This window comes from Dermacentor silvarum, chromosome 7 (genome assembly GCF_013339745.2).
Source record: "Dermacentor silvarum isolate Dsil-2018 chromosome 7, BIME_Dsil_1.4, whole genome shotgun sequence".
In the NCBI taxonomy this organism is placed as follows: Eukaryota; Metazoa; Arthropoda; class Arachnida; order Ixodida; family Ixodidae; genus Dermacentor; species Dermacentor silvarum.
In genome coordinates this window covers 114,537,122-114,563,852 of record NC_051160.1, presented here as the reverse complement: position 1 = coordinate 114,563,852, position 26,731 = coordinate 114,537,122, and the positions used below count along the sequence as shown (strand labels likewise).

General features: G+C 47.0%; 1 protein-coding gene across 1 annotated transcript; it reads right to left on the bottom strand.

Annotated features, from left to right (window-relative positions):
- Positions 1-25: 25 nt before the first annotated feature.
- On the bottom strand, positions 26-26,548 carry LOC119458365 (uncharacterized). The gene is made up of 3 exons (XM_037720197.2): positions 26,284-26,548; positions 22,401-22,660; positions 26-1,031 (listed from the first exon to the last, which is right to left on the bottom strand). Exons 2-3 carry the CDS (start codon positions 22,641-22,643, stop codon positions 651-653), a joined length of 624 nt encoding a protein of 207 aa, XP_037576125.1. The 5' UTR covers positions 22,644-22,660; positions 26,284-26,548; the 3' UTR covers positions 26-650.
- Positions 26,549-26,731: the final 183 nt, after the last annotated feature.

Here is a 26,731-nt window from a genome sequence, read left to right as displayed (position 1 = left end):
AGCCACGATGAGCAACACAGAGACCCAGTGGCCTGAACACTGCTTAGACCCAACTCTGCTTCCACAGTGCAGTGCAACAGGTTTATTTTCTAGACGCCACAAAAAATACAAAAGGGATGGTCCCTCATTCTTCAACTGGGAATGCTCATACTGCCGACATACAATACTGTCATTGGGCATGCAAAATACACTTTCACCAACAATTAAACCAATTGGTTTTAACCGTCTCAGCCTGTGAACAAAATCTCTCCATCTATCGTCACAAAAATTCATATACGGCTCATACGGCTGTGCATCGTGTCATCCAAATCTGGCCAAAAATGTAATTAAACTTGTGAAATTAGGTCTACTATCATTAATTAATAGAAAAGTAAAGAAGGCAGCTCACACATCACTTGTCAAAGCCACTATGCAGCTGTTAGCAGTTTGAATCTGCCTGTCCACATTCAATACAGCATGTCCTAAGCCGTCGATGCGAAATAAGGAAAGCTTACACATTCTACTTGTGCTTTGTCACTGACTTTACGAAGCCAGCCAGACAACTTGAAAAGACACAAGGAAGACGTCCTGTACCACTGACACAAATACAGCCAGTCATGTACTGGACTGATGTTACCGTAGCGCCACATTTTGCATGTTCTTGTGAAACCTCAGAGCACTAGCTCCTCTTGTTCCTCAAATTCTATCTTTTCTCCCATGGGCGAAACCCTCTCTTCCTCAACAGAGCCGCTGCTTGGCGACACGACGTTCCTCGGCATAGGCTGCGGTTCCTCCGTTGGCGAGACCACCTCTCGATTTCCTTCCTCTTCCTCCTCCTCCACCTCTTCATCCTCATCGACTTTGAGACTATCTCCATTGACCGTCACGCTCGTGCAGTGATTAACCAAGACTGTCGTCGTCGTCGCCGGCAGTGGCGCAGTTGGACTGTGGTCTGCTGTGCCATTGGGGACCGAAGAGAGCTTGTCCACGAACTCCGGGTCAAGGGACCGTAGCCGGTCGAGGAAGCTTGCTTTGTCCTCGTCACTCCAGCCCTGGGAGAATAGTAGACACATCTAAGGCATCTCTAAAAGGTTCTAATACATGAAAGAAAAGCTTGTCAGTGCACTATACTGGCACTACTATGTCCAAAGCCTCACTAATTTAAACAAAACACAGTGGAACACAGTTATGTTCGTTGCCGTTGAGTTTTCCAGGCGATAACGTCGTTTTCTTGACCTAAAAAAGCCCATCGGGAGTCGATGGGCTTTTTAGGTCAGGATCTCAAGCACACGACGTAGTCACCTAGAAAACTCAATGGCGAAGAACATGTTATGTATTACGTTTCCATTTGCTACATTGCCAATCTGTAATGTTCCCTCATCTTACATTATGTTTGAACATGGCAGTCACGTAAATTTAGTGGTGCAAAGGCAAACTCGCTCTCGCATGTTGCTGTGAAGACGATAAATGTAAGTTGCGGTTAAGCCTGTCAAGCCCCGCCCGTGGCCCCACTCCAAAATGACAGAAGTATGTGATCGTCAGTCCCGATTAGCATGTACCGACACGATTGTGGTTTTTGCCCGTTCTCTAAAGGTAACTTTGCTGCAATACAGCCCTGGTATGTGGTGAAGCATACAGAAAACTGTTCCCGGAATCATATTAAGAATGGAAAGGGGCCACTGTCACTGAACATAGTATGTGTCCCTTAACTATATCCGTGTGCATGCCCTGTATTCGGTCACAGCCCGAGCGCTATTCTGTTAAATAAATGAGGTAAACAGAATATATAAGCAACAAGTCAGGTCAGGAGAAGTATAAGCAGACTACAGAGGCCTGTCATCAAAACTGTAAAAAAGTTGTGCAGACAACATCGGGGGATGTTTATCTAAGCCAAGTGATAGCTTAGTACTGCAAATCTGCAGAGATATCCATTGCATATTCCTTGGAATTCAATCAATGACACCTAATGAGTGTCTCAGTAGGCTTACAGGAGGAAGCTAGCGCTTCAGCGAGACATTCATCGCACAATGGTTTTTGCCCAATTTTCTTCAGCACACATGCTGGCCACCATAGTTTCTTGGCTTCTGTCATTTGTTCACTCTCCTGTTTTAGTAGTGTGGCGGCGACAAAGAGCTCCAGCTAAGTGCCACTGCCTCTAATTTAGTTTCTGTGGTTTAGAGCCCGAATGGGTGCCACATAAACTACGCTGCTACTGTGTTTTATGCTTAGAATTTATAGAAACAATAACACCCAACAGTGAGCAGAGTGGATACTTTCGCTACTTTTCCTTGGTATGATGTCACTTCTGACAGCACCTGCAAGCCTAGACTGTGTGCAGAGTGGCCGCCGTCTTCACATGCTATGACGTCACTACTGGCACCCTCAATGTGCTTATTAAAGGCAGTGGTGCTTTGGGGCTATACCTCAACCAGTAATGCCGGAGGAATTTGGTAGGAAAGCTATCGCTTTAAATGTTTTGACCAAAACCAACGTTTTGCTGACTAGAGTTTCACCAGTGTAACCAGATGAGGTAGCAGAAAAAAGCAGATAGATGTTCCAAATGAGCATGAAGTGAGCTTCCATGAGGAAGCATACTTGTCAGCAAACGGCATAGTGGACAATTATTACAATGCTTGATTATGAAATTACAAGAAAGTTAGTATTAAATTATGTCACACTGTCATGCAGCTACATACGTATGTGAATGTGTTAAAAAAAGCAAATTTCTTTGATTCTAGTATCACTTCAAATGTGACTTCTCAGTGGATGTTGCAAAGTATGATACGAGTTGTGCACCATGTGAAGAGGCAGTAGTTATTGACAGCTAAACAATATCCTTGAACCTTCCTATACGAAATGCGATATACAGTGTGCAGACAGTATTAATGTTTTTTTTTAGATCAATGAAGGTCTGAAAAATCCCCAGCAAATTATTCTGATTACTGTATAAGGGGAGACAGGGGTTATGGAGATAATTCTTTCTTTTTTGACCAAGTCTGATGAAACTGCACAGTCCTGTCAGTTTCTCATGTATACAAGGTCTGTTAGAAAAGTATCCGACCTTATTTTTTTTGTGAACACATGATGAATATGAAACAAGTGCGCTTGCACCAGCCGACCTTGAAACTTCGTGCGCGTGCGCAAATTTTTTCCCGCCTGCCGATAGCGTCAGTCGCTGGGACGCAACGTTTGAGTGAGGTAGTGCGCAGTGCTCTCGTCGGTTTCATTTATTGCAAGGAAAATGACGGAGCAACTGGAGCAGCGCTACTGCATCAAATTTTGACAAAAACTGGGCGACAGTCAAGTGGAAACCATTCGGAAGATTCAGAGGGCTTTTGGTGACGATGCTATGAGCAGTATACATATTAAGGAGTGGTACAACCGGTTTAAGGAAGGCCGCACATCAGTGGAGAGCGAGCCACGCTCCGGTCGAATATCAACATGCCAAAATGACCAGGTCATTACCGAAGTGAATGCTGTAGTGATGCGAGACCGTCGTGTGACTATCCGAGAAATTGCGGAAGAGGTGGGCATCAGCACTTTTTCTGCACATTCCATTATGACCGAACATTTGGCCATGGAGAGAGTTGCGGTGAAATTCGTGCCGAAGCTGCTCACGGTGGAGCAAAAGCAACTTTGTGTTGAAGTCTCAGAGGACATGCTGGATTCCACAAACAGTGACCCCGAATTCATGAAAACCATAATCACTGTTGACGAGTCTTGGGTGTACGGGTATGACCCGGAAACCAAATCCCAGTCATCACAGTGGAAGCATTCTACGTCACCAAGACCAAAAAAGGCCCACCAAGTGCGCAGCAATGTCAAAGTGATGCTGACTGCTTTATTTGACTCCCACGATGTGGTACAGTGGAATCTCGATGATACGATCACGGCTAATACGAATTTCCGGATGATACGAATTTTTCTGAGGTCCCGGCCGAGCCCCATTACTTTGCAACGTGCTAGAGAACGGTTGTTACGAATCGATTTTCGACCAGCGTCGCTTGATACGAATAAACGCCGCCCCACCGACGGCCGCGAAAGAGAACAGCGCGCAGTCACGCGCGTTTTCCCTTTCTCTTTTGGTGCGGAGGCGCGGAAGCCGCGACTGGGCGCGAATAGTTTGAAGCGGTGGCGCTTTTGTTGCTTTTGTGCTTTTCTTTTTGTCTCTTCGCTCGCTGCGGCGGCCGCGTTTCCCCACGCGCGGCCGCCGCAGCAAGCGAAGGTTCGTGCGGTCTATCGCTTCAACGAAAACTGAGCGGCGTAAGCACAGCGCATACAATGGTCAGAGCCGGGTGGAGATCGCTTTCAAGATACGGTGCGCGCGACAACACCGACAGCCGGCACAGGCGCAAAGTACAAGAACGCATTTGATGGCAGAGTAGGAGCCCCCCTCCCACTCCCTCCCTCCCGTGCTACCTTCCCGCTTTGCTCCTTTCGCGTGGGGAGATTGCGCCGCCAGTTACCCTTGCGCTCGGTTGCAAGATAGGCATTTGGCGCCGCAGCACAGCGTCGCCTCGCCCCCCTCCCTCCCATACCCCCACGGCCTTTCGCGCAACGGAAGTCGCGTTTGCTCTCCGCTGTGCGTTCGCTGTCCGTGAAGGCGCGCGTCCCCCGCGCGCTTTCACTCGCACATACGGCGCGCGGTGACTTTATCGCCCTTGGACTCGTGCTCCACGTCTCATGCTCTTCCTCCGCATCACCCTCGTTGATCTCCTCTCCCATCGGGGGGCGCACCTCGTGCTCGCAACCGCCCTTGTCGACAAGATTTTCTCGCGGAAGCCGCAATTTCGTCTCACACGGCTGCACTGCAAGCGGTATGCGTATACATGGAGTTCTATAGGAGGGTAAACGGGAGTCGGAAAAGGCCGCGTTGTAGCCAGTTCTGCACTATAAACGGTTAAGTTATAAGTGGTCTATACTGTAAATGCTTTTTACATACGTGTGCCTGAGTGAGTTCACCTCTCGACTCTTTAATTCAGCTAGTTTTAATTGTGTTTCGATGATACGAATTTCGGCTAATACGAATTTTTTCGTGACCCCGTGAGATTCGTATCATCGAGATTTCACTGTACACCCTGCGTATGCACCACAATGTCAAACAATCACCAAAGAGTGGACTAGCCCAGCAAGCCACCATTCCACCAAAGAGTACTACAGGGATGTCCTCCGTCGCCTACTTGATGCTGTGCGGCGCAAGAGACCGGAGTTGTGGTCAACAGGAAATTGGCGCATTCATCACGACAATGCTCCTGCAGATTCCTCGCACTTGAATCAGACTTTTTTGGCGAAAAACCTGAGTCCTGTAGTTCAACAGGCTTCTTACTCTCCCGATGTGGCCCCCTGCAACTTCTGACTGTTTCCCCAAAAAATCAAGAGGCCATTGAAAGGAGCGCAATTTCAGAAAATAGAGGACATTATGGCTGCAACAACAGCTGAGCTACACCCGATTCCGAAAGAGGCCTTCTCGGAATGCTTCCAACAATGGCAGCACCGCTGGGAGAAGTGTGTGGAGTCCCAAGGAGACTACTTTGAGGGTTATTAGGTTTGCAATGCTCCAGTTATTCGTTTTTTTTTTCTTTGGCCAAAGGTCGGATACTTTTCTAACAGACCTCGTATTACAGGGTGTCCCAACTATCATGCAGAAAGATTTAAAAATATGGAAATGCCATGTAGCTGGACAGAACTAAGGTGATGCTGTTTGCTGTCGCTTGGAGATACTCAGAGTATTCTTTGCATTCTGCCTAATTAGATAATTAGTTGTAATTAATCAACTTCTCAAATATTATAATTAGATGAAAAGTGCCAATGAAAAAATTGTAGAGCAACATGAGAAACTACTGATACAGCTTTCTGGTGCTCAATATGTGCTACATAAAAGTGTTTTCCCAAGCGTGAAAGAAGCCCACGAATACACGCAAAATTGCCGTGCGACTGGCTACTTGAGGCAATTTGTGTGTAATCATGGGCTTCTTTCACGCTTGGAAGAACACTTATGTAGCAAATATTGAGCACCAGAAAGCTGTATTGGTGGTTTCTCATGTTGCTCTACAATTTTCTCATTGACACTTTTCATCTAATTATATTTGAGAAGTTGATTAATTACAACTAATTATCTAATTAGGCAGAATGCAAAGAATACTCTGAGTATCTCCAAGCGACAGCAAACAGCATCACCTTAGTTCTGTCCAGCTACATGGCATTTGCATATTTTAAAATCTTCCTGCATGATAGTTGTGACAGCCTGTATATAACTCATGCACTTCTCAAGATAACAGTTAGCTTCTATTGTTTGCTGAAACAAAATTATACGTATTTAAAAGAAAGTTGTGCTAACACGTATGCATAAGGAGTGCAACGCTGAAAGCAGATTTGAAATTCAACAATTATTTCTCAGTTCACAGTAAAATTAAGTTCAGTGTTTACAGCATGAATATTGACGAGCAAGTGCAAATGAAAAAAAAAAAAAAACTTTTGGAGCTCAGAATTAAAAAACCTGTACCCAGTGTTACCTTCCTTACATGAGTGATTGGCCATTGTATCATGGGATGTCACACGGTGAAATGTGGCCATCACAGCCATTTGCATGGCATGTGCATCATTTGCATGTTTGGGCCAAGACATAGTACGAGCTCACCCTGTTGATCGAATCGCCCGTCAGCCAGCACTTTCGAGAAAGGCACTATCGAGCCAGGACTTTTTGTGCTTAGTGACCAAATTAGCAGGGCCGCACCGATCCGCTTCTGAATATGATTAACACAGTATTTCTTGTTGATGAGAATATAGCCATACACCATCTCTTCATGAAAAACAAGGTATCTTCTGCTGTCGCCACCCGAAAGCACAATCAGATATCTCAGGTTGCGCTGCTCTGGAACCTCCTGAACAAGATGAGTGCAGCCTCTCCTTCCTATTTACCAGCTTTTTCTGGCGTGTTTCTGTGACACCGATGGCCTTCCTTCCACATTTCGTAAGAGGATTCACCGTCCTTTGCGGCCAATTCACAAATGACGTAAGTTATGCCGAAAGCAACGCATTGCAAAACAAGCACGCCGATGGTGCTAATGCTGATATGCGATGAATACCCTGTGTCATATGACACGGCAATGTTGCCCAGCTTGCTCAGATTTACTTCCATGTAAAATGCATGAACCAAACTCGCATACTCCCTCGTCAGTTTCTCAGCAGCGCGAGTAGTGGCAGATGTTAGCTTCATCATTTTGTATGTCTGCCATGTTGTGTGGAGGCTACGATGCGTGTTCATTGTTACAAACATGTAACTGAGTGCAGTTTGCCTACTGCAAGTAGCTTGCATAGCGTGCAGCGGGCACATTCAAACTAAACTTGTTGATTTTTTAAATCTGTATTGACGTGTGGCAAACGCTAAGCTGACAACGCCTCACTGCAGTACGCACCACAAGCAGCAGTTTGATGACAAAGCCGCACCCTTGCTCATCTTTGCAGATTTTAACTTCTCCATTTTAAGGCTTACACTCTGCAATATCTAGCAAGGCATTCACTGACTACAAGCTCACAATAGTAAATGCTGTTGCCTCAGGCAGGGTCTGCAGTATCAGCATGTTTAGCAAGGAAGTTGCATTTTCGTTCATTCACTGCAATCGATGACATCTGCTGCAGTTTCTCTTCTGCATTTTTCTGGTTGTGTTTTAGGTGACGCTACTGCGAGACTTGCGTGTACCGGCTGCTGTCCACAGTGCTGTTGGCAGCTGACAGGTTTGCTGGTGTGGTGTTTGTCAGGCTACTGCGCCGGGTTCAGCGACTGTACAATTGAATATGGGAAGTCCCTTATACACCATGTCCCAAATCATGGGGCGCCTCATGAAATTCTCGGCCCTTGCTCACCTAATTTTTTTCCTCAAAATTATGTTTTGTGCAGAACTTCTTGACTGGTTGAGCCATAGCTGCAACACTACGGTGGCTACGCTAAGATAAAACTGCTCGAAATGCGACTTAAACCTAAGGATGGTAAGAAATTCAGCAAAGAAGATGTACAAAACTATTTATCGTCAGCAAAATGCTTTCTGTGGATACCATGGAGCTTCGGCAATGTTAGTAGACAATATGCAATGGCACAGCCATGTCCATATCTCAGATTTGCAAACAACTTAAGTTCCTTTGCTGAAAGCCACTGCTATTATTGGTGAGCTTGCACATTGTGGCCGTCCTGGTTAACCTCCCTGCCTTTCCATTATCACTTTCTCCAGTGTGAAGAAATGCACTGCTGCAAGTGTCACGTGACTGATAGCACAAACTGAATAATCAGTTAGTGTTGCATTCCAGCACCGCTTTTCACCCTCCCACAAATGGAGCATACTCCAAGCTACGCCACAAAATGTTGTTACACCAAAGCGACTACCAGTACAATGTGCAAGAAGTACGGCACACACTTGAGTGGTACTAACAGATCTCAGCTCTTTGCAAACTATGTCCACACCAGGCAGAAATAAGTACATATTAACACACATTCTGACTTCAATCCAGGGTGTCTACCAAGTTGACATTTTCAGATTCCCTGAGTTTTCCAGGTTTTCCCTGAGTGATTTTGCTAAATTCCCTGAGTGAAACGGAACTTTCTTTTACATCAAGATGGGCTGACACCATGTTGCCTGATGCTGTCACTCTTTAGTAAGCATGTTAAAAAAAATGCGAAGCATCAATTGCGATAGCAAATTAGTAGAGAGCTATACGGAGTAAGGATAGTAGTTTTATCGATCAGCTGTATAAACAGACATGCAGCAGCACCAGCAATGCGCCGAACTGTTGTCGATGCCGTCGGCGTTTTGCCCGCGTTCACACCGAATGCGCACGGCGCTGGTGACTGTTGCCTGTGCCTTTTTTTTCTTTCTCTATGGTGTGACCGTACCTGGCCGACGCACGCACCGAGTCAGAACGGAACTACCGTTCACTGCAACAACTTAAGACGAAATCGCGGTCGCTATCTATGCGATCATGGATGGCCACTACGGCCGGCGTGCGTATTGAGTCAAAACGAAACTAAACGAAACCGCTGCGAAAGAAACCGCGGCAGCTATCGACGCGATGATGGCTGGCGACTATGAAATCCCGCGGCCAACGCCTTGTTATGCGCGGCGGTAAACGCAATAAAGGCACAAATAGGCACGAAGCGTTCCGTCGTTGCTGTCATTCACGTACGATTTCCGCTGCTGACTATGGCTATGAAGACTCCGCCGCTTCGTTTCGGTTGTGCGCTAGCGCCGTTTATGCTCTTCTGCGTCGCACATTTCAGGCTCTTTAATGCAAAATCATATAGCCTTCGAGATTTATGGTTGATGTATGGCAGCCATGACGTGAAGCATAGCCTCCGAGATGTGGACCGACCGTCCGTGGCTTTTGACTGCCTATTCGGGACCGCTGAATAATTCGAAAATATTGAATCCATGAATTCGAATCGAAGCGAATAACGAACATTGAATTATTCAATGAAATATTCGACAATACCCTATATTCGCCCATCCCTACAGTAATTTTCCCTGATAGAGGCACAAATTCCCTGAGTTTTCCCTGAGTTTTTCCAGAATATTCAAAATCCCTGAGAATTCCCTGTTTTCCCGGTTTTCCCGGTTGGTAGACACCCTGCAATCATAAGGGGATTTGTTTTCTTAATATGTCATCAGCACGGACGCATTCTTGAATGTACTGCCTGCAAATGCAGGTGACTCCTTTTGTTGAATTTCACTTTAAATGCCAATACACATGCTTTCAATGTGATCCAAATAACGGTTATCTTAGGTGGTACCATAAGATCGGTTATGCAGTAAACTAACATTTGTTTAATGGATTGCTCTACATAGATTCACAATCACTTAATTCTGCACAGAACTCTAGGTTGAAGGCAAATTTTTCTAATGTCACTTTGGCAGGTACTATATACCAATTCTTGCTGCCCACAAATTGTCCATTGCATGCTCTGCGAAATGAGACTGAATAGACACATTACCATTGGACATGGTAAATGCCTGTTCAGAGCATGGTTTCAGTCAGCACCTTCCATGCGTCTGAAAGCATGCTTATTGCAAACTTCAGATGAATGCTGTAGCTCTTGCCACAAGTGCGCATGGGAGCAGCTGTTGCAAAAGCATGGGTAACCCCTTTGTTTTTTACGCTCCGCAGGCCTTTGTTAACCTGGTGGTCTACTATGTGGTCGCTATGCTGTCTGCCTTCCCGTCCTTGACAGTGCCGCTCACCGAAAGCCCCGCGCAGCACTACCGCCTGGAAGGTGCGCGCGCATTCACCGAAGCCATACCTCGGATCATCAGTTTTCCTGGTATAAAGTTGTCAAAACCGATGCTGGAATGAAGTCCCGCCCTGTATTTATATGCCTGGCCACCACCTTGTGCTTTCAGTGGGCATGGGAGCAGCCGTCGCGGAAGCATGGCTAACCCCTTTGTTTTCTATGCTCCGCAGGTGTGTAGCCGCTTTTCTATCTTCGCTCGAAAGTCAGACGACCGCTGCTTGGTAGTGCTCCCATGCCCATGGGTGCTTTGTGAAACTTTGTGCAATTGCTTTGATTCTTCTTTGTTGCTGCTCTGCTGTGGTGACATTGAGACTAACCCTGGTCCAGCCCGCACTCGATCTACTCAAACCGAAAGCGATTCGGAGCAAGCACAGATAGGTGCCATGATGCAGATGCTGAAAAATACAAATGACAGCATCAAAGAACTCTCAAAAGAGTTTTCATTGGGTCAAGCGACCGCAATAGCCGATATTAGGACAATCAAGTCTAACCAAGAAACATTAGAAACTAGGCGCATTGACATGCCCTTACCCACATTGAAACTCTCGAGCGTAAAACAAATGACGCTAGCTCCATGAGTCATCACACAGCTGCCGTGCAGGACACTGCCACGGGCCTGACACCACAGCAAGCTTCAATCCAGAATCGCATTGACGATGTAGAAGATCGGTCCAGACGCGAAAACTTGATCATACATGGTATTCCAGACCCACGTGAGACATGGCAACAAACTGAGTAGAAAGTGCTTGCTGTGTTGTCCGAACACCCACACCGTTTAGGCAGTTTCATAGCATCAAAGTGTCGGCCTGTTATTATTAAGTTTTCTTCTTCTAAACCAGAGAAAACGTGCTGGCATTATGGTCAAAATTCCAAGAGAATAGAAAATCAACGACTGATTTTCCAGACGTCCAATTTTTAAGAGATGCCTGATCATTCGGACGCCTTCGTGGCACCGCCACGCACCCCACAGAGTCAACGTATAAAAACGTCTGAAATTGCAGATGCAAAAGCCCTTCGCTGTCCGATTGTCTGGACTTTTTGCCATGACTGCAGGTCCAAAACGGCATTGATTGAAGCCACCACCACCGCCATTTTTATTATCTCGCTGCCTCGAACCAGTGCTCTCGCACGCCGAATTGCTGGCACCACCGTGGCAACACTAGGCCTAGCCACTTTGAAGTTCGCTACCAAGCTTCTTACTGTTTGGTGCCATGTTTTCATTGAAACAATTCACTGCTGTAGCAACGGTGCAGAGTCCGCCTTTGCAATCCTCGGCAATGGTTTCGAAGCTCGGAAAGCCACAATGCGTTGCATACAGCCGGTTCCCAAAAGTAAACTTTGCCTTAATACAGCAGCATTACGCAGCATTACACAGCAGCGTTATGCGGTGAAGCATACCAAGAGTGGGAAGGGGCAGTTGCCACGGGACACAGTATGTATTCCTTAATTATACAAATATGCAATCGCCATCTCCTGCCCAGTATGAACACGGATATGCCTAATAAGTGTACTGGCAGGCCTTCAGAGCTATTTCAGACGTGCCTGTGGTGATTTGAGCCATTGGAGGCAGCACTAATATTTTAACAGGGGAGCTGTTTAAGGTTGAGGTTGATCCCTACAGAGCAATGGTGCTCGCAGTTTCGATCGAAGTAGAGAGAGTGTGAAATGAGGTGAGGAAGAAAGAGACAGACTGAGAGCGAGAGAAATAAAGAAAACAAAATAAACTTTCTTGGCGAGGCAGCATTTGAACCCGGGTACCCACGGTCCGAAGGCAAGCCTAGTGGTTATGACACTAGGCTATACACCCACGCTTGCACAACATGCATTTATGGGAACCATATGGTTGCGTTGTACTGACGATTGTAACACAACTTGCTATGGGCAAGAGAAGGAGAAAACTTGCAGTAGACTTCCATGGAAAAAGTACTCACAAAGAACGTGTCTCGTTCTTATTGCTTTATTGGACAGCCCTCGGCCCAGCAATTATGCATGAAACCTCCATTCCCTGAGAGCACAACAAAAATTTAATTAAGCTACCTTCTAATGCAACAAGTTCAAAACATGCACCAAGAGCAGTGTGACTTCCGACGAGAAAAAGGTGACTCAACACGTAACCAAAACCTGTTGTGACCATCTCGTGCTACCAGACACCATTGATGCATACATACACACACACACACTATGGCCGTGCTGCTAACAGCCAAGTCCATTCAGCACTCAATGGGAAAATTGGGGAGACTGTATCCCCCTGCGTTTCCAAAAGAAGCGAACTGGAAGGGCCAGTTCGGTAGCTTTCGGCAATGCTATCATTGTATGGCCTTCAACAACCACACCCCATTGTTTTCGCTGACGTAGCCTGCCTTTTCATTATGAAGCCAGACAGCACTTGAAGCATGTTTTGAACAGGTCATACAAAAGGTGCTGTAATTATTAATTTGTGCTGCTCTTCAGAAATTGCAGCTTTACATGGAAATTAAGGAGTCTTAATCGAATTAACGAACAAAAAGCATGACACAGATTTTCGTTTCAGTACGCCCTTAAGTCAACTCTGGTTAAATTGATTTTTCGGTTAATTCGATCCAAACCCGAAGTCCTGGTTGGACCAAGCTTTGTGTTATTTCGATCCTGAAACTAGCCATCACCGGATAATTCGAACTTGGCTAGTCATAATGCAAGCGCCCAACCCCAATGGTGACTGTAATGGATGGATGGATGTAGAACTTTAAAGTCCTGAGGTACGAGACTCAGCGTGCAGCGGGCCGCTCCCACCTTGGGACAGTCAGGCCATGCCCGACCGCAGCATTGTGGGTCCTCTGGACAGCCCATAGTTGCGCCCCGGCTTGATAGCGGAAATCTACTTGTTCCATGCCTCGCAACGAGGGGCACACAATGGTGACGAAAATAACAGCAGTGCATTTTCAAGCAATAACTGTAGCTCAGATTGTGCGATTATGGTATTTAGTAAAGCAATGAATTGGGCTAGTTGGTGGACGTTCATGATTGTATTGCACTTAGTATTACACGAAGGAACTAAAGAACATAAAGGTACAAAAAATGGACTTTTGCTCCTTTATGTTCATTCTTTAATTCTTCCATCAGTGTAATACTAAGCGCAATACAATCATGATTATGGTATTTATCTCATTCTGAAGGCCACCTTTTTTTTCATGAAAAGTTGCCCAAAAATTGCATGCACGGTGCAATTGGATACGAAACCATAACTGCCCTCACAGCTTTTCTATGATTTACCACATAACACGCATGTGTTGCAGCGAAGCTGACTAAAAAAAATTGTGCAGCGAAGTTTACTTTAGGACCAACCACCATTGTTCAACACCAATTAGACCCTTGACCATTTTTCTTGCTAAAAATTTGGGTGCGAGTTAGATTTCTCAGATTTCCACTTTGGACACATAGAAAGTTGGTGCACTTTAATTTTGGAGTGTGTTAGAATCGGGCAAATACTTCCAAATGAATTCGCTGTGTCCTCTGGTGGTTTTCCTGACTTTTGCTTCATTCGACCCGACGGATAATTCGATCAATAACTCGAATGCACTACCATCCATGGATTTGTGTTTGCAGTGTCAGTCCTTGTTGTTCATTCGCCTTAGGGGACAGGGAATACACTGAGAACATGTCCTTCCCTGTCAAAATGCCTTATTTGGTCTGTCATAGGGAGATTTTCAAGCGACAATGGCAGTTCACAACGAATGATTGGGGTTGGGCTCGTGCTAATATTCTTTACTTTCAGACATTCAATTGAATACTGTGCTATTTAATTGCTTTGAGTCGAATTTCAGTATGCAAAAGGGAAAGAATACTGCTCAGACCACTTACAAGGTAACTGCTTATAGTGCAGGACAGACTATAACGCTGTCTTTTCTGACTCCCGTTTACACTCCCATAGAACTCAAAAAAGCCTAGGTTGCGATAAGATCTTGCCTCGCATGCCCTTTGACTGTAGGTGCAAGAAAAAAACGTACGAGGGTGAGTCAAGAAGGACAGTGGCTTGATGTGCGCCGTCCCCTCACGTGCCCAATGTTGGAGAGGACGCGATTGAGGGTGCGGTAACATGATCAAGCCCGCTAGGTGAGGAGGAGGGAAGGGGCCAGGCGACCGCGCAGCAACATGATCAGATCAAGCACCTGCTGGGGGCTCCTTCCTGCTCCTTTAAAGCCAGATGAGAAAGGAGGGCGCGCGCCACTCTCGTTTGGTCTCTGCTTCGCACGCATTTTTCCTCATCATTTTTACGGCACGCGAAATTACGGTAGCTAGCGACGCATTGAACCTTCACCTTTGGTATGGGTTTGTCCGAAAAGTGGTCCGTGGGAATGAGAAATTTTTTTCGAAATAATGGTTGCATGGTTTTTGATCTTCAAGTTTGCAGGGTATTTTTACTACTCAAACGCATACTTGTGTATAGGACTTTGCCGGCACCAGCAGAGCAGTTCAAACTATCTGTCCATTTGAATCAAGAGACTTCGAATTATTGAGACTTCCCTGTATTACTGTAGTAATACAGGGAATACTTCATAGATGTACCGTTAGGGTTCCCATAGAGCTAATGTATTTTCGCGACCTATTTTTCGGACGAATCTAGGTGCCAATGTTCGATTTTCCAGACTAAATCGCTCGCTCCGAGCCATGCTACCCACATCTTGAGGGCCGCCATGTTGGATTTTCCGCTGGCTTGGCCGCGCTTGGCTTCCAGTGGCCCCCTGTATAGCCTTCAAGATTAGTAGACGCACGTTATCCTCCCATCTCGGAGGCCATGCCCGCTCTTCCTTGACCGACAAAACATTCCAAAAAGGGGCACTTGCTTTTTTTTTTTCGGCCAGCTCAGCACTATCGTCATAATCACTTAAGCGGAAGCCGTTTTTTTTTTTTCTTTAAGTTTAGGTTGCGCAGTACGCTGTGTGCGGGTGAAAGCTTGCGAGGGTGAGCTGGCAACACACACGGGAGAGAGGAAGGCGGCCGGAAGCGCGCGGTCTTCGCTCGCGGTGCACAGGGATGAAGAAGGCGACGGAGACGGTGTGGAGCTGCGCTCAGCTCTTGCGGTGGCTGCCAACGGAGCTGCCACGCAGGCACCGTATCTTGAAAGCGATCTGCTATGTGGCCGAAGTGTGCGCCCGCGGGGGACTCATCTTCAAAGCGATCTGTGATCGGTACAAAGGGTGTGCGCCGAGTGCCAGTAGCTTCGTATGCGCTGTTTTTTTCTTTTCGTTTTTTCGACATTCGGGTTGAAGTGAGAGAACAGACAGCGCGAAGGTAAATTTGCCCACTGCTTCTGGCGCGCTTTCTAACTCCAGCGTTTTAACGAGTTTCCGCGGTCATCGAGCTAGATGTGTTCATGCAACCTGTGCGCGGGTGACACCATGCTTATTTAGTTAGCAAGCTCATATTTACAACTTTATACGGTCGATAAAACTAACATCCTTACTTCGTATAGCTGTCTTATTAAATTGCTATCGCAATCGATGCTCCGCCTTTTGGGCGAAACTGCGCCATTTTTCTTAAGACGCACCCCCCGGGGGGGGGGGGGGGGAGTGCGTGAGTTTTTCGGGCTGTCAGATTTTTTTGACTATTTTTCAGTCCCCGCGAAGTCTGGAAAATCGGTCGGCTACTGTATTTGCAATAAGGCACAGTATACTGCAAAATTCTGGACATTATCGCTCTGCGATGCTGGAGTCGTAAACACTGGCACAGGTATGGTGCAGAAGACGTACTGCTGGAGCAAATGTTTCTCTGATGGCCAGCTGGTTTAGGAAACCCACGTGCCCGCAGAGTGCTTACAGTAAAATCTTGGTGATACAGATTTCAAGGGGTCGCGTAGAATATTCGTGCCACCTGAAATTTGTATTATCAAAAACAAACGAAATCAGCATGTTAAAGAGCCAGAAACTCATTTTAAGAAATTTATTCACGATAGAAGTCCCAGATGTTCTTCCGAGTTTTCTTTACCAGATCGACCTGCAGTGAAATCTGGAAGTTGTAAAACGGTGCCGATGTGTTTTCCTGAACACTTCCCGCTGCCATGGCATGCCTCAGAATGTTTAGGGCCTGCACGGTTCAGCCGTCGATGGTTGCTGATCACTGGTGCTGCTGCAGCAGTTGGCGTCTTCGTCATTGCTACTTGGAATGTTGCTTTGCGATGTTGCGACTTCGCTCACCCTCTCTTTGCCTGTATGCAGCCCACAGGCCACAAGGTCGTCATCCGCAGAACACTCTACGCCAAGCTGGTCCCAGTGCTCTATGCCTTCCGACTCTTGCGAGGTGGCAACTGCGGCTCCACAACGCCGCATTTTGTGAAGCAATTTGTGATGGTTGTTGCCGAGACATGATCCCAGGTCATCACAACAAAATGCAGGGCATCCAAGAAGCTAATCTGAAGGCTGTCATCTTTTAGTTCATATTTCGCTAGGAGATGACACAAGAGAAGTCCTCCTTTCAAATAATGCTTGTCATTTCTAATGATGCCGGCAACCAGTGGCTGCAAGTGGCTTGTCATATTTGCACGAAGAAAAGCAACACATTCTGAAGTGTCACTTGCTCTGGGTGGGCGGTGTATTGATAGACAAGCAGGATGATCTTCCTGTTCTGACTGGACATCTTGCTGTCCAAGTAGGTCAGAAACCCCTTGGGCATTGCCGACATCATCTAAGCCATCTTGTTAGCCTTGTGAGTACAAGGCAGATGACCAGCATGCTTGAAGCAGCGGGGATTCCGATACCAGCCTATAACAGCATTTTCTCCGAGCCACTGGCATTCCAGAAGAACAAAACAGTCACTCGCTGCTTGCTTTTCTGGCCACGTTCGCAAGCACCACCCTTGAAGCAGAGGCTTTTCTCAGGCTGGAGATTATAAAATACCCTCAAACCTTGTTCGAAAATGAAGGGGAACAAAAATTACTTCATTATATCTGTTACTTCGTTATATCCAATTATTTTTCCATGTACTGCAATATAGTTCCAATGGGGTGTACAATTGTAAACGTGGAAATAAGGCGACGACTTTGCAGTCCGCGTAACCGCTACACGGCCACGCATATGATGAAATCTGAATAAAAGAAAAAAATACTCGGCGTGTGCAACATGCGACTTAGCACCTGATGCGACAGCCTTTAAATAGCTGCCTTCTCTTCCATTGTGATGGTCTTTCGCTTCCGCTTTCCACTTGACTCGTCCTGGTCGAGCAGCACGTGGCACACAACACAGCACCTGCTGTGTGATCGAAGAGACAAGCTAACTTCGCTGCGCCAGCTTGGCTTGGCTGGCTTGTGGCCTCTGAGATTGCACTGATGCCAATGTGATCTCGGCGGCCACGCCAAGCTGCCAGCCCATGCGGCGCGCCCCAGGGAGAGGGTGAAGTGAGTGCACAGCTTGGGCTGACGCCCGAGATTGCGCCGGGGAGATCTCTGAGGTCAGGGCCAGCTGCGCCTGCGTGCACGGCGCGCCGTAAAGAAAGATGGAAGTGAATGCAATAATGACTTGCACAGACATGAATGCCCTAATCTTTGGCACCGCCGCATGTTGTCGTGCAGCGTGGTTGGCTCGCGCAAGACAGAGAGGTCAGTGGAGAAGTACGATAGTGAGCTGCTACTTGTGTGCAGGTGCACGCGGCATTGAGAAAGACCACTGTTGCTCGACAACGTGTTCAACGCGGGGACGCGGCAGTTCCGAACTGCCACGGAGGACGAATGCCAAACCCTGCGGAAAGCGATGTACTCAGAGTGCAACGGTCGGGTATTTTTCAGTTTCAGAGACGAATCTATATTGTTCCATCCATTGGAAGGACAATTTCACTTCGTTAATACGAGGTTTTGAATCATGCATCTCTATGAAAATTTCAAGGGGAATTTAATTCACTTCGTTATATCCGTTATTTCGTTATAACGAGGTTCGAGTGTAGACCGGCCTCAGCAGCAGTGAAAAGCCCAAACCGCATTCACGCGATTTTTTGCTCGACGGCGACTAGCGACGGCTTCGAGCGACGAAACGGGCTGTCGCGCGAACAGATCGCTCGGTCTTTTCGCTCAATCGCTCGGTTCTAGAAATCTAGAATTCGTCGCTCGTCGCCCGGAAGTGCTATGAGCGACTAGCCAATAGCGCGAAGCCGGAACTGGATATACATCAGTCAAGCACTACCGATTGTCGCACGGAACGCGCAAACGACTAGATTTTGATACGTGCAAGGATAATAACGTAGTGCAAGACCTTTAGAAATATTTATGGTGCTATTTACACTAAAACACATCAATTTAAATTAATAAAACAAGCGTCACGCCAGTTTCGGCGAGTATTTGCTGCCCTCATACCGGCAACACTGGAGAGACGTCGCTCAAAGTCGTCGCTCGCATGCGGTACGACTTGTAGGCGACGAGCGACCGCGACAGCCATCTCCATCGCGTCGCTTGTCGCTGTTGCGTGCAAGATCGCGTGAATGCGTTTTATACTAAAATGTTGCGAGCTTCATAGCCTGCAATGAGCAATGGCAGCATGCTTCTCATCCAGACGCTAACGACTGACTCATCAACCTTTTTTGCTTCACCGCTGTCAGTTTTATAGGCAATATCATGCTTAGCCTTGAAATGGTGAATCCAGCCACTGGAGGCCTGAAAATCGTCCACGCCGAGCAATAATGTGATGTTGGAGGCCTTGTTGCGAAGAACCGTGTCATCAACGTTCACCCCAGCAGCAGTAACCTTTCTAAACCATGTTAAGAGGACATCCTCTACCATAACATCATACGCAGTCGTCGCCTCCTTTGCGTCCACACTGAAGCATTGTACATTTTGGATGATGTCACGCTGACCAACAATAGTGGACAAGGTCAACGGCACTAGGCCTAGCTCTTTTGCAAGATCAGTGTGTTTCCTTTTTGGGCCCTCATTGGCCTTTTTCAAGATCTCCAGCTTCACCTTAAATAAAAGTGCTTTTCACTTCCTAGACATGTTGACCGACTTGTAGTGCGCGTATCCATTACGGCGACGATGCAAACTTACACAAAACCGACTTCACGAGAATCTTGTACAACACAGCATGAGCCTCACGAGCTATGAAATGTGGGACAGACTGCTAGCGCCAAACCCCGTTTCCACTCTGTACAGTGCGTGCGGTTGCCGATTTGTTATCGGCTGCCTTCTGCCGGCCTCCCACCATGCTGCGAGCATGGAAATGGTCCGCCTGCAGACCCACCTAGCCACTTTGCTGCCGGCGGTCACGGCTTGCTCATTCATATCACCCAAACCGATGCGAGGGAGCGTTCGAGACATCCGAAATCTGGCTCATAGTATGCACCACGGTTCGGCCGGGGACTTTACAAATTCGTATCACCGAAGTTTCACTGTACATGCAATGCGCCTCCCTCTGCCACCGTTTTTTTTTTCCGTTCCTTGTTTGTCCTATTGCGTCTCCTCCTTCTCTGCATTCCCCTTGGCAGGCGTACTTCGTTGAGAAGTGCACTCGCTGTCTGGCTTATATGCGGGGCTTTCTGGCAACCAAATTACACCGGTGTACACATGGGGTTCTATGGGAGGGTAGATGGGAGTCAGAAAAGACTGTGTATTACCGATTCTGCACAATAAGTCGTTACGGTACAATTGTCTGAGCTGTATTCGATTTGAAATTATTCAACACTAATTACTACTCACTTCGACTTCAATTCACACCAAAGACATTTATATTCTCACAAGCGTAATTACAGCATTTAAGCAATTTTAATGCAACACTTTATTTTTCTAATAAAATTGGTCCTAAAATTACTACCTATGTGGTGCAATTGAATACGAAACAAAAACTGCATTTGCAACAACCATGGAGGAAGAACATGCCAAACAACGGCCTACTGTCGGAGCCGCGTAGCCAGCTTCATTGCCATGTCCATCCCGAGGTAGCAACAGAAGCATGTAGAACAGAAGTAGCGTACAATGACAACGTACCACTTTCATCTTCGATTACAAAAGCCAAGTTGCTCTACATGCTAAACAAGCGGCAACAAGTAGAGTAACGTGTTCTTGCCATTCTGGTAAATAACACGCAGCGCAGGACGAACTAGCAAAGTGGTTGGTCTAGGCATGGGCCACCATCCCATTTGCGAGTGTTGCGAAGTCGATTGAGAAATGCAGAATATCAAACGCACTCAATGGACCATATGGAGGACATGTTGTGGTTCACAGACAATGATAAAGTGCTGTCTGAGTGTTATGACAATGGACATTAGGTGTACGTAAATTTCTATTCTGTGAAGGTTAAGTTCACAGGTTTCATCTTCTATTGCCAAAATCGAAGGCATGCAACATTTTCCTTGCAAAAGCATTAGGGGTACGTCACATTTCTACTTTGCTTAGAAACTGTAATGTCATTTCTACATTAGTTTTTTATTATGAGCACACAATGTGGATGCGCTTTCGATATGGTGACACATTAGAATCGGGTAAATACTGAGAAATGAATCACTGGCGTGTATTGGCGTTTTTCGTCTTCTTTTTTAATTCTACCAATTTTCGTTAGTCCTATCAGGGTTAACTTATACGGAACTCGATAATTGGGCAAAAAGTGATCATTGTATCAGCAGTTCGTTATACTGAACTCACCTTTTAAAACACGCAAAAATGAACAAGGCACCAGCAGTTACGATTCCACAGTACCTTCATCTGAAAATGGCATTTTCAGTATCTTAATGTTTGCTCCTGGCATTTTACCCCATCTAGCTGCAAGTCTTTCTTAAAAAACGTTATTTAAAGAACGAAATGAGGTGTCGTAGCTACTTAAAAATGACGCCCGGCCGGTTCCAATCACTGATCATTTCAGTGAGTGAGTGAGTACGAACTTTATTTAGGTCCTGAGGAGAAAGAATTAAAACGAGGCCGGAGGCCCCGCCAATCAATCCAGTAGCTCCACCCAGGTCGGGGCCGGTAGACAGAGTCCTTCGGCAACGGCCCAGGCCCTCTGGACAGCCTTGAGCTGAGCGACGAGCTCTGTGCTTTTGAGCACTGAGTCCCAGGAGGACTGGTCATGAAAGTCCGTGCCCGCGTTGGCAGGGCACAGCCAGAGCATGTGTTCGAAGTTGTATTCGTGGCCGCAGTGTGGGCATGCAGTAGGAAGGTCACAATTGATTCTGCTTAGTGTTGTTGGTGTGATGTATGTCCTAATCTGCAACTGTCTGTAAGTGACAGCCTGTGCTTTTTTGAGACTACGAGCACTGCCGCCATTGCTTTATTCGAGAGCTTGTGATGCATTTTATTATCAGTGGGACACAAGCGGATTCAGCATATGATAGCTAAGTATTCTGGTGGGCTAGAAGTGGAAACTACACTGGCATTTTGCAAAGGTGTTGCCGTTAGGTCTGCAGCATTAGCCACAGGTGCACCAAGAGCCACGCAGTTGTGTTTACTATGTTGCTTCGGCGAAAAAAGTACGAAGTTCGAAAAGTATCGCGTGCCATTATCAGCAATGACATAAGCGAAGCCAACAATGCATCTACGAACTGTGACCTCACAATAAAGGCCTAGCAGCTGCCGAATTTTCCCCAACTTTGCATTGCAGTACTGCGTCGTGCCATGTTCATGCAGACTCAGGCCACATAAATATCGACAGCAACAGTGAGATAGCAACGCTCGAGTTGCTGTTTGTCCAAATCGTCCAAATAGGCGTAGTGCATACAGTGCCACACGGAGAACTGTGCTGCCAGTGCCGTCTTGGATGCCACAGCTGCCACACAGTCTCGCCCTGAAGAACGTTGGAGGCATGTCTTGAATTCATGGTTACCCTAGCATGGTTGAAAGTGAGTGACTTTCCTCACGACTTCCGAAATCAACTTGCAGTGCTTACTTAACTCAAAGTCATATCTTGGTTTCGGTAGAACTGGAGCGAGGTCGCAGTGCCGTGCATCCAGTTCGGTCGCACTCTCGTGCTTGGGAACTTCACTTGCGCCTCTTTTACCATGACCGGGTTTGAGGTGTTCGTTATAACAATATGACGCTTTTGAAAATGTTTGCTATATCTGGACGCAATTTCAATAGGCAGAATCGGAAATCGTTAAGTGCAGTGAAATGTTGTCGTTATAACTCATATTTCATCTTATGTGGGACCATTCCAAGAGGAGTTAGACTAATTATACGAACAAAGTGTTGACAGGACATCCTCACCTGAAACCACTGGTCGAACAGGCTCATGCGACATTGGAAGAGTGAGGGCGGGGCATCGGGGTTCCCGATGGAGAGGTGTGACAGCCCCAGGTCACCGTCACCGGCAGGTCCCAGGAGTGTATACTTCTCGGCCAGTACGTGCAGGAAGTCGTCACGCTGCAGGTCGCTGTACTCTCCGAACCAGCTGAGCAGGTAAGCAGACTGCTCGGCAGCGCTGCACGCGGGGCCCTTCTGGCTCAGCATCTTTGCCCACCCGGATCCTGCAAGGATGCCACATGGGTGTTCTTGCAGTCACATTGGTTCTGGTCAAATGTTATGAAGCACCCAACACATGTGCCTGCTCACGTCTGCCAGTTACTTGGGTTGGTACCACCAGCTTTCAGAAAAATTTTTTCAACTACTAAGTGCCTTTCGCAATGTGCCCAAATGATGGCAGCACTTTTTCAATGGCACTTCAAGGAATTTTCATGCAAATTGTTACACGAAGCACTGGCAGGATGGCAATATCTTCTGCGCATGCGCTTTATGAACGAAACGGCGAGTTCAGTGAATCAGATGGTTTTAGTGCCAAGGAAGAATATATTCTGCCTTACCGTAAAATTCCAAGCAAGCGCCCCCCCTCGAGCAAGTTGAAATTACCGGCAAAGTTAGGGGGGGCGCTATCCCGGAACGGCACCAAAATTCAAGATGGCCATGACCAAATTTTCCCACAAAAAAAAGCACAGTGGCACTCGCATTAAAATTTTATTTAACATGAACTTTATTAAGCCAAAGATTTGTTAGTGGTGTTTATCACTCTCAACACGACCGTTACTCAAAACCATCGAAAGAACTACAGAAAGAGCGCATCGACGCTGCACCGGCGCGTCGCCGCGACCAGCACCACGAAAATTGGTTATGCAGCTTCTATTCCAGCAAAATTATGTCCGCAAGAGTAAAGTGATGCGTAATGTTCACTTTATTAAAAACCATGTCCACGGTGAAACGTTTAGCACTAATGAGAGTTCCGATACAAGTGAAGCTCAGCTGGAGTGCACGGCTTCCGACGGCAGGCAGCGAACCGCGGCTCGGCCATGCTCGCATCGCAGCTGGTGGCGCCGCAAGTATCAGCATGTTTTCTTCATCGTGTGAAATTATTGCGAGGAGAGGGTAAAGCGGCAACGACAGTAAGAAAACATTGCTGCTTGGGAGCGTCGGCGGTTCGTACTGAAGCGCCGTCTGTTACAGATTCGAAGTGAACTGAAAAAGGCCTAGCGACGATATCGGTGGTGAGTGATTGTGGTGAAGCTGCCGGCGATGCCAGAGCATAGCCGCGACCACTCCTCTGTCACCGAGTGGTCATGTCGCTGTGCCGCAGGGAACTCTTCTGTGCCGTGCGAGAGGCAGATCTCGCCGTGGGCCGGCGGTCCGTGAACTACAGACCGCCAGCTGCATTTCGCCCCAATGCACTCGTGTGCCCACTGGGGCGCCCGGGTACAGCCATGATTCGATGAAATGACTCATCGGGGTGCACCGGTGCGATTTGCCGAATTTGCCATCATTTTCGTGGACTGGATGTGGCAGGCCAGTGTTGGTGCAGGGGGGGGGGGCGCTTTCCCGGAACGGCGCGGAAGTTTGAAATTAGCAGTGAAGTTAGGGGGGGGGGGGGGGGGGCTCTTGCACGGGTGGGGGCGCTTGCTCGGAATTTTACAGTAGTATGTTCAGCACACATCATCAAACTGCACTGTTTGCAGCGATAGGAAGAAGGCGGAGGGAAGGAAGCCATGGTGCAAGATTTGCAGTCCAAATCCTGGCCTCCATCCAGGAGAGTCTTACGAACGCTACCACAAAATGCTCAAGTACCGTGAGAGAACAGAACTTTATTGCCATCATCGATGGAGGAGGAGAGGAAAAAAACTGTATAAGCAGCTTGACTGGCCCACTATCCACACACGGATACAGCAGGTAGCGCGCACACAAGAAAGTTCTCAAAGCAAAACAGAAATACAGCTAAGTACAAGCGTCAAGAACAGATATGCATTCTAGTAAGGTGTAAACATAATATATGGTAAACATATATACTAGTACTATTGGAACATTCTCGTTACAGGCACATATATACTACTGCGCCCTCGATTGTAACGTGCACCCGTTTTCTGTGACCAAAAGAGAGAAAAAAATATCTTGTAGAGTACCGCGCACCTCATGATTTCATACAGAAATACAACTTTCTTTCATTTCGAAAAACAGCGATTTACTCCTAATGCACTAAAGTTGCGATGAATAAAAGAAAGGTGCAGTTTCACCCAAAAGGCGAAGCATCAATTGCGATAGGAAATTAGTCGACAGCTATACAAAGTATGGATAGTAGTATTACGGGCCGTATACTTGTAAACATTCGCTTACTAACTAAATTAACAAGCACGGTGTCATGCGCTCACAAGCAAACATGAACACATCTCGCTCAATGACCATGGAAACTCGCTGTCACCATGCTGGTGTGACAAAGCGCGGCAGCAGTGGCGAGCGAATTGACCTTCGTGCTAGCAAGCCTCTCACTTCAATGTGAACTATAAGCGGCGAAAAACGCAGCAGGCAACGGTCTCTCTCCCCATTGCAGATCGCTTTCAAGAAAGGGTCAAGGTAATCGTATCGCCGAAGTGGATCGTCGCAGAATACGTCCTGCTTCGGTCCATTGAAACCGTTTCGTGTTGCTTCGCTGGCAAAAATTCACCAATGGCAAGTTTCGGGTTCTCCGAACGCCCGTGATGCAGCCCGATTTCCGTCTGTCTCTGCACACATGATCACTTTCCATTTAAATGGAGCATCATGACCAACTCGGCACGTCATGCTTATAGTGCAAATGCAGAAAACGGGCAGACAGACGGTAGACTAATGCTTAAGCACACACACTACAGCACATAGAGGAAGCTATGGCAGCTACGCTCGAAGTGCGTACCAGGTGGCCATTCTGAAATGCCGATGGTGCTTGTGCTTTAAAATAGTGTAGATGCCCGAGCGAGACAGTTGTGGTGTCAACGGCAAGGAATGTGAAAAACAAACAAACAACAAGAAACATTGCGCCTTGGAGGCGACATGAAGCTTCCTTTTTGTCGATAGTTTTCTCGGCGTCAGCGTCTAAAACACTCCTAAAACACGGTGCTTTGGTGGTCCGTGGGGCTGAAATCTATGGCAAATAGCAACAGCGCCGGCCGAGAGCCAACAGCGAAGTCTTCGTGGATAGCTCATATGGTGACAACTTATGAACTGATGAGTTAATGGGCAGGATGGTTAATTTTGGGGCTTTCACTATAACGACTTTTCGGGGACTTTTCAGATGGCGCTTGCGCTTTAAATAGTGTAGGTGTCCGAGCGAGACAGTTGTGGTGTCAACGGCAAAGAATGTGAAAAACAAACAAACAAGAAACATTGCGCTTTGTAGGCGACGTGAAGCTTCCTTTTAGTCGATAGTTTTCTTGGCGTCAGCGTCTGTTTTGAGCGCGCCACTCCTAAAACACGGTGCTTTGGTGGTCCGTGGGGCTGGAATCTATGGCGAATAGCAACAGCGCCGGCCGAGAGCCAACAGCAAAGTCTTCGTGGATAGCTCATATGGTGACAACTTATGAACTGATGAGTTCATAAGTTGTGATGAGTTCATAATGGGCAGGATGGTTAATTTTGGGGCTTTCACTATAACGACTTTTCAGGGATACCATATGCTGTCTGCTATGACTTGCACACAGTGGAAGCCGTGCCTTCATCCATGCACTCCTTTGGTCACATTTAATTTACATTGACAGCACATATTATCACTAATGAATTCCTCCGCCACTCTGATTGTGTCATCGATTTTGCTATTATACATAAAGAACAGTTAAATATAGAGAACCAAATGTGGTCGTACCTCTTCTTGTTCAGGGAGACCACGATGGGAATAATTTGGGCGGGAGAGGGGTCACGGGGCCAGTGCCTGAGCCAGCAGGGGGTCTCGCTGTGCCAGAGAGCCGAGGAAGTGGGCCACAAAGGGGCCGTCGCGTTGTGCCAGAATCTGGAGGAAGTTTCGCTGGCCCTCGGGTCCCCACGAGGCAAAGTACAGCTTACACAGGGACAGCTGGCAGCGCAGCAGCGTCGGGTAGTGGCGGCGGTTCAGGACAGTTGGTTCAGCAGGCTACACAGGTCATCTGGTCAGAAAGACGACGCGATGCCGCTTCTAAACACACACGTATTATGTAGAGATGGCAAGACCTGGCTAGTACTAGCCCTCTCCATCTAAATATGCATTCTTTGAAAGACCACCAAAACCAAAGACCATGAGCCACATTTGGATCCTTGCATGACCTTGCAGAATGGAA

Bases quoted from the DNA above. Each gene is read 5' to 3' on its own strand.
- LOC119458365 (XM_037720197.2), bottom strand. From the start codon at position 22,643: ATGCTGAGCCAGAAGGGCCCCGCGTGCAGCGCTGCCGAGCAGTCTGCT. The intron at 1,032-22,400 runs GTGAGGATGTCC...CTATTCTCCCAG, and splicing joins TGTTCGACCAGTGGTTTCAG to GGCTGGAGTGACGAGGACAA.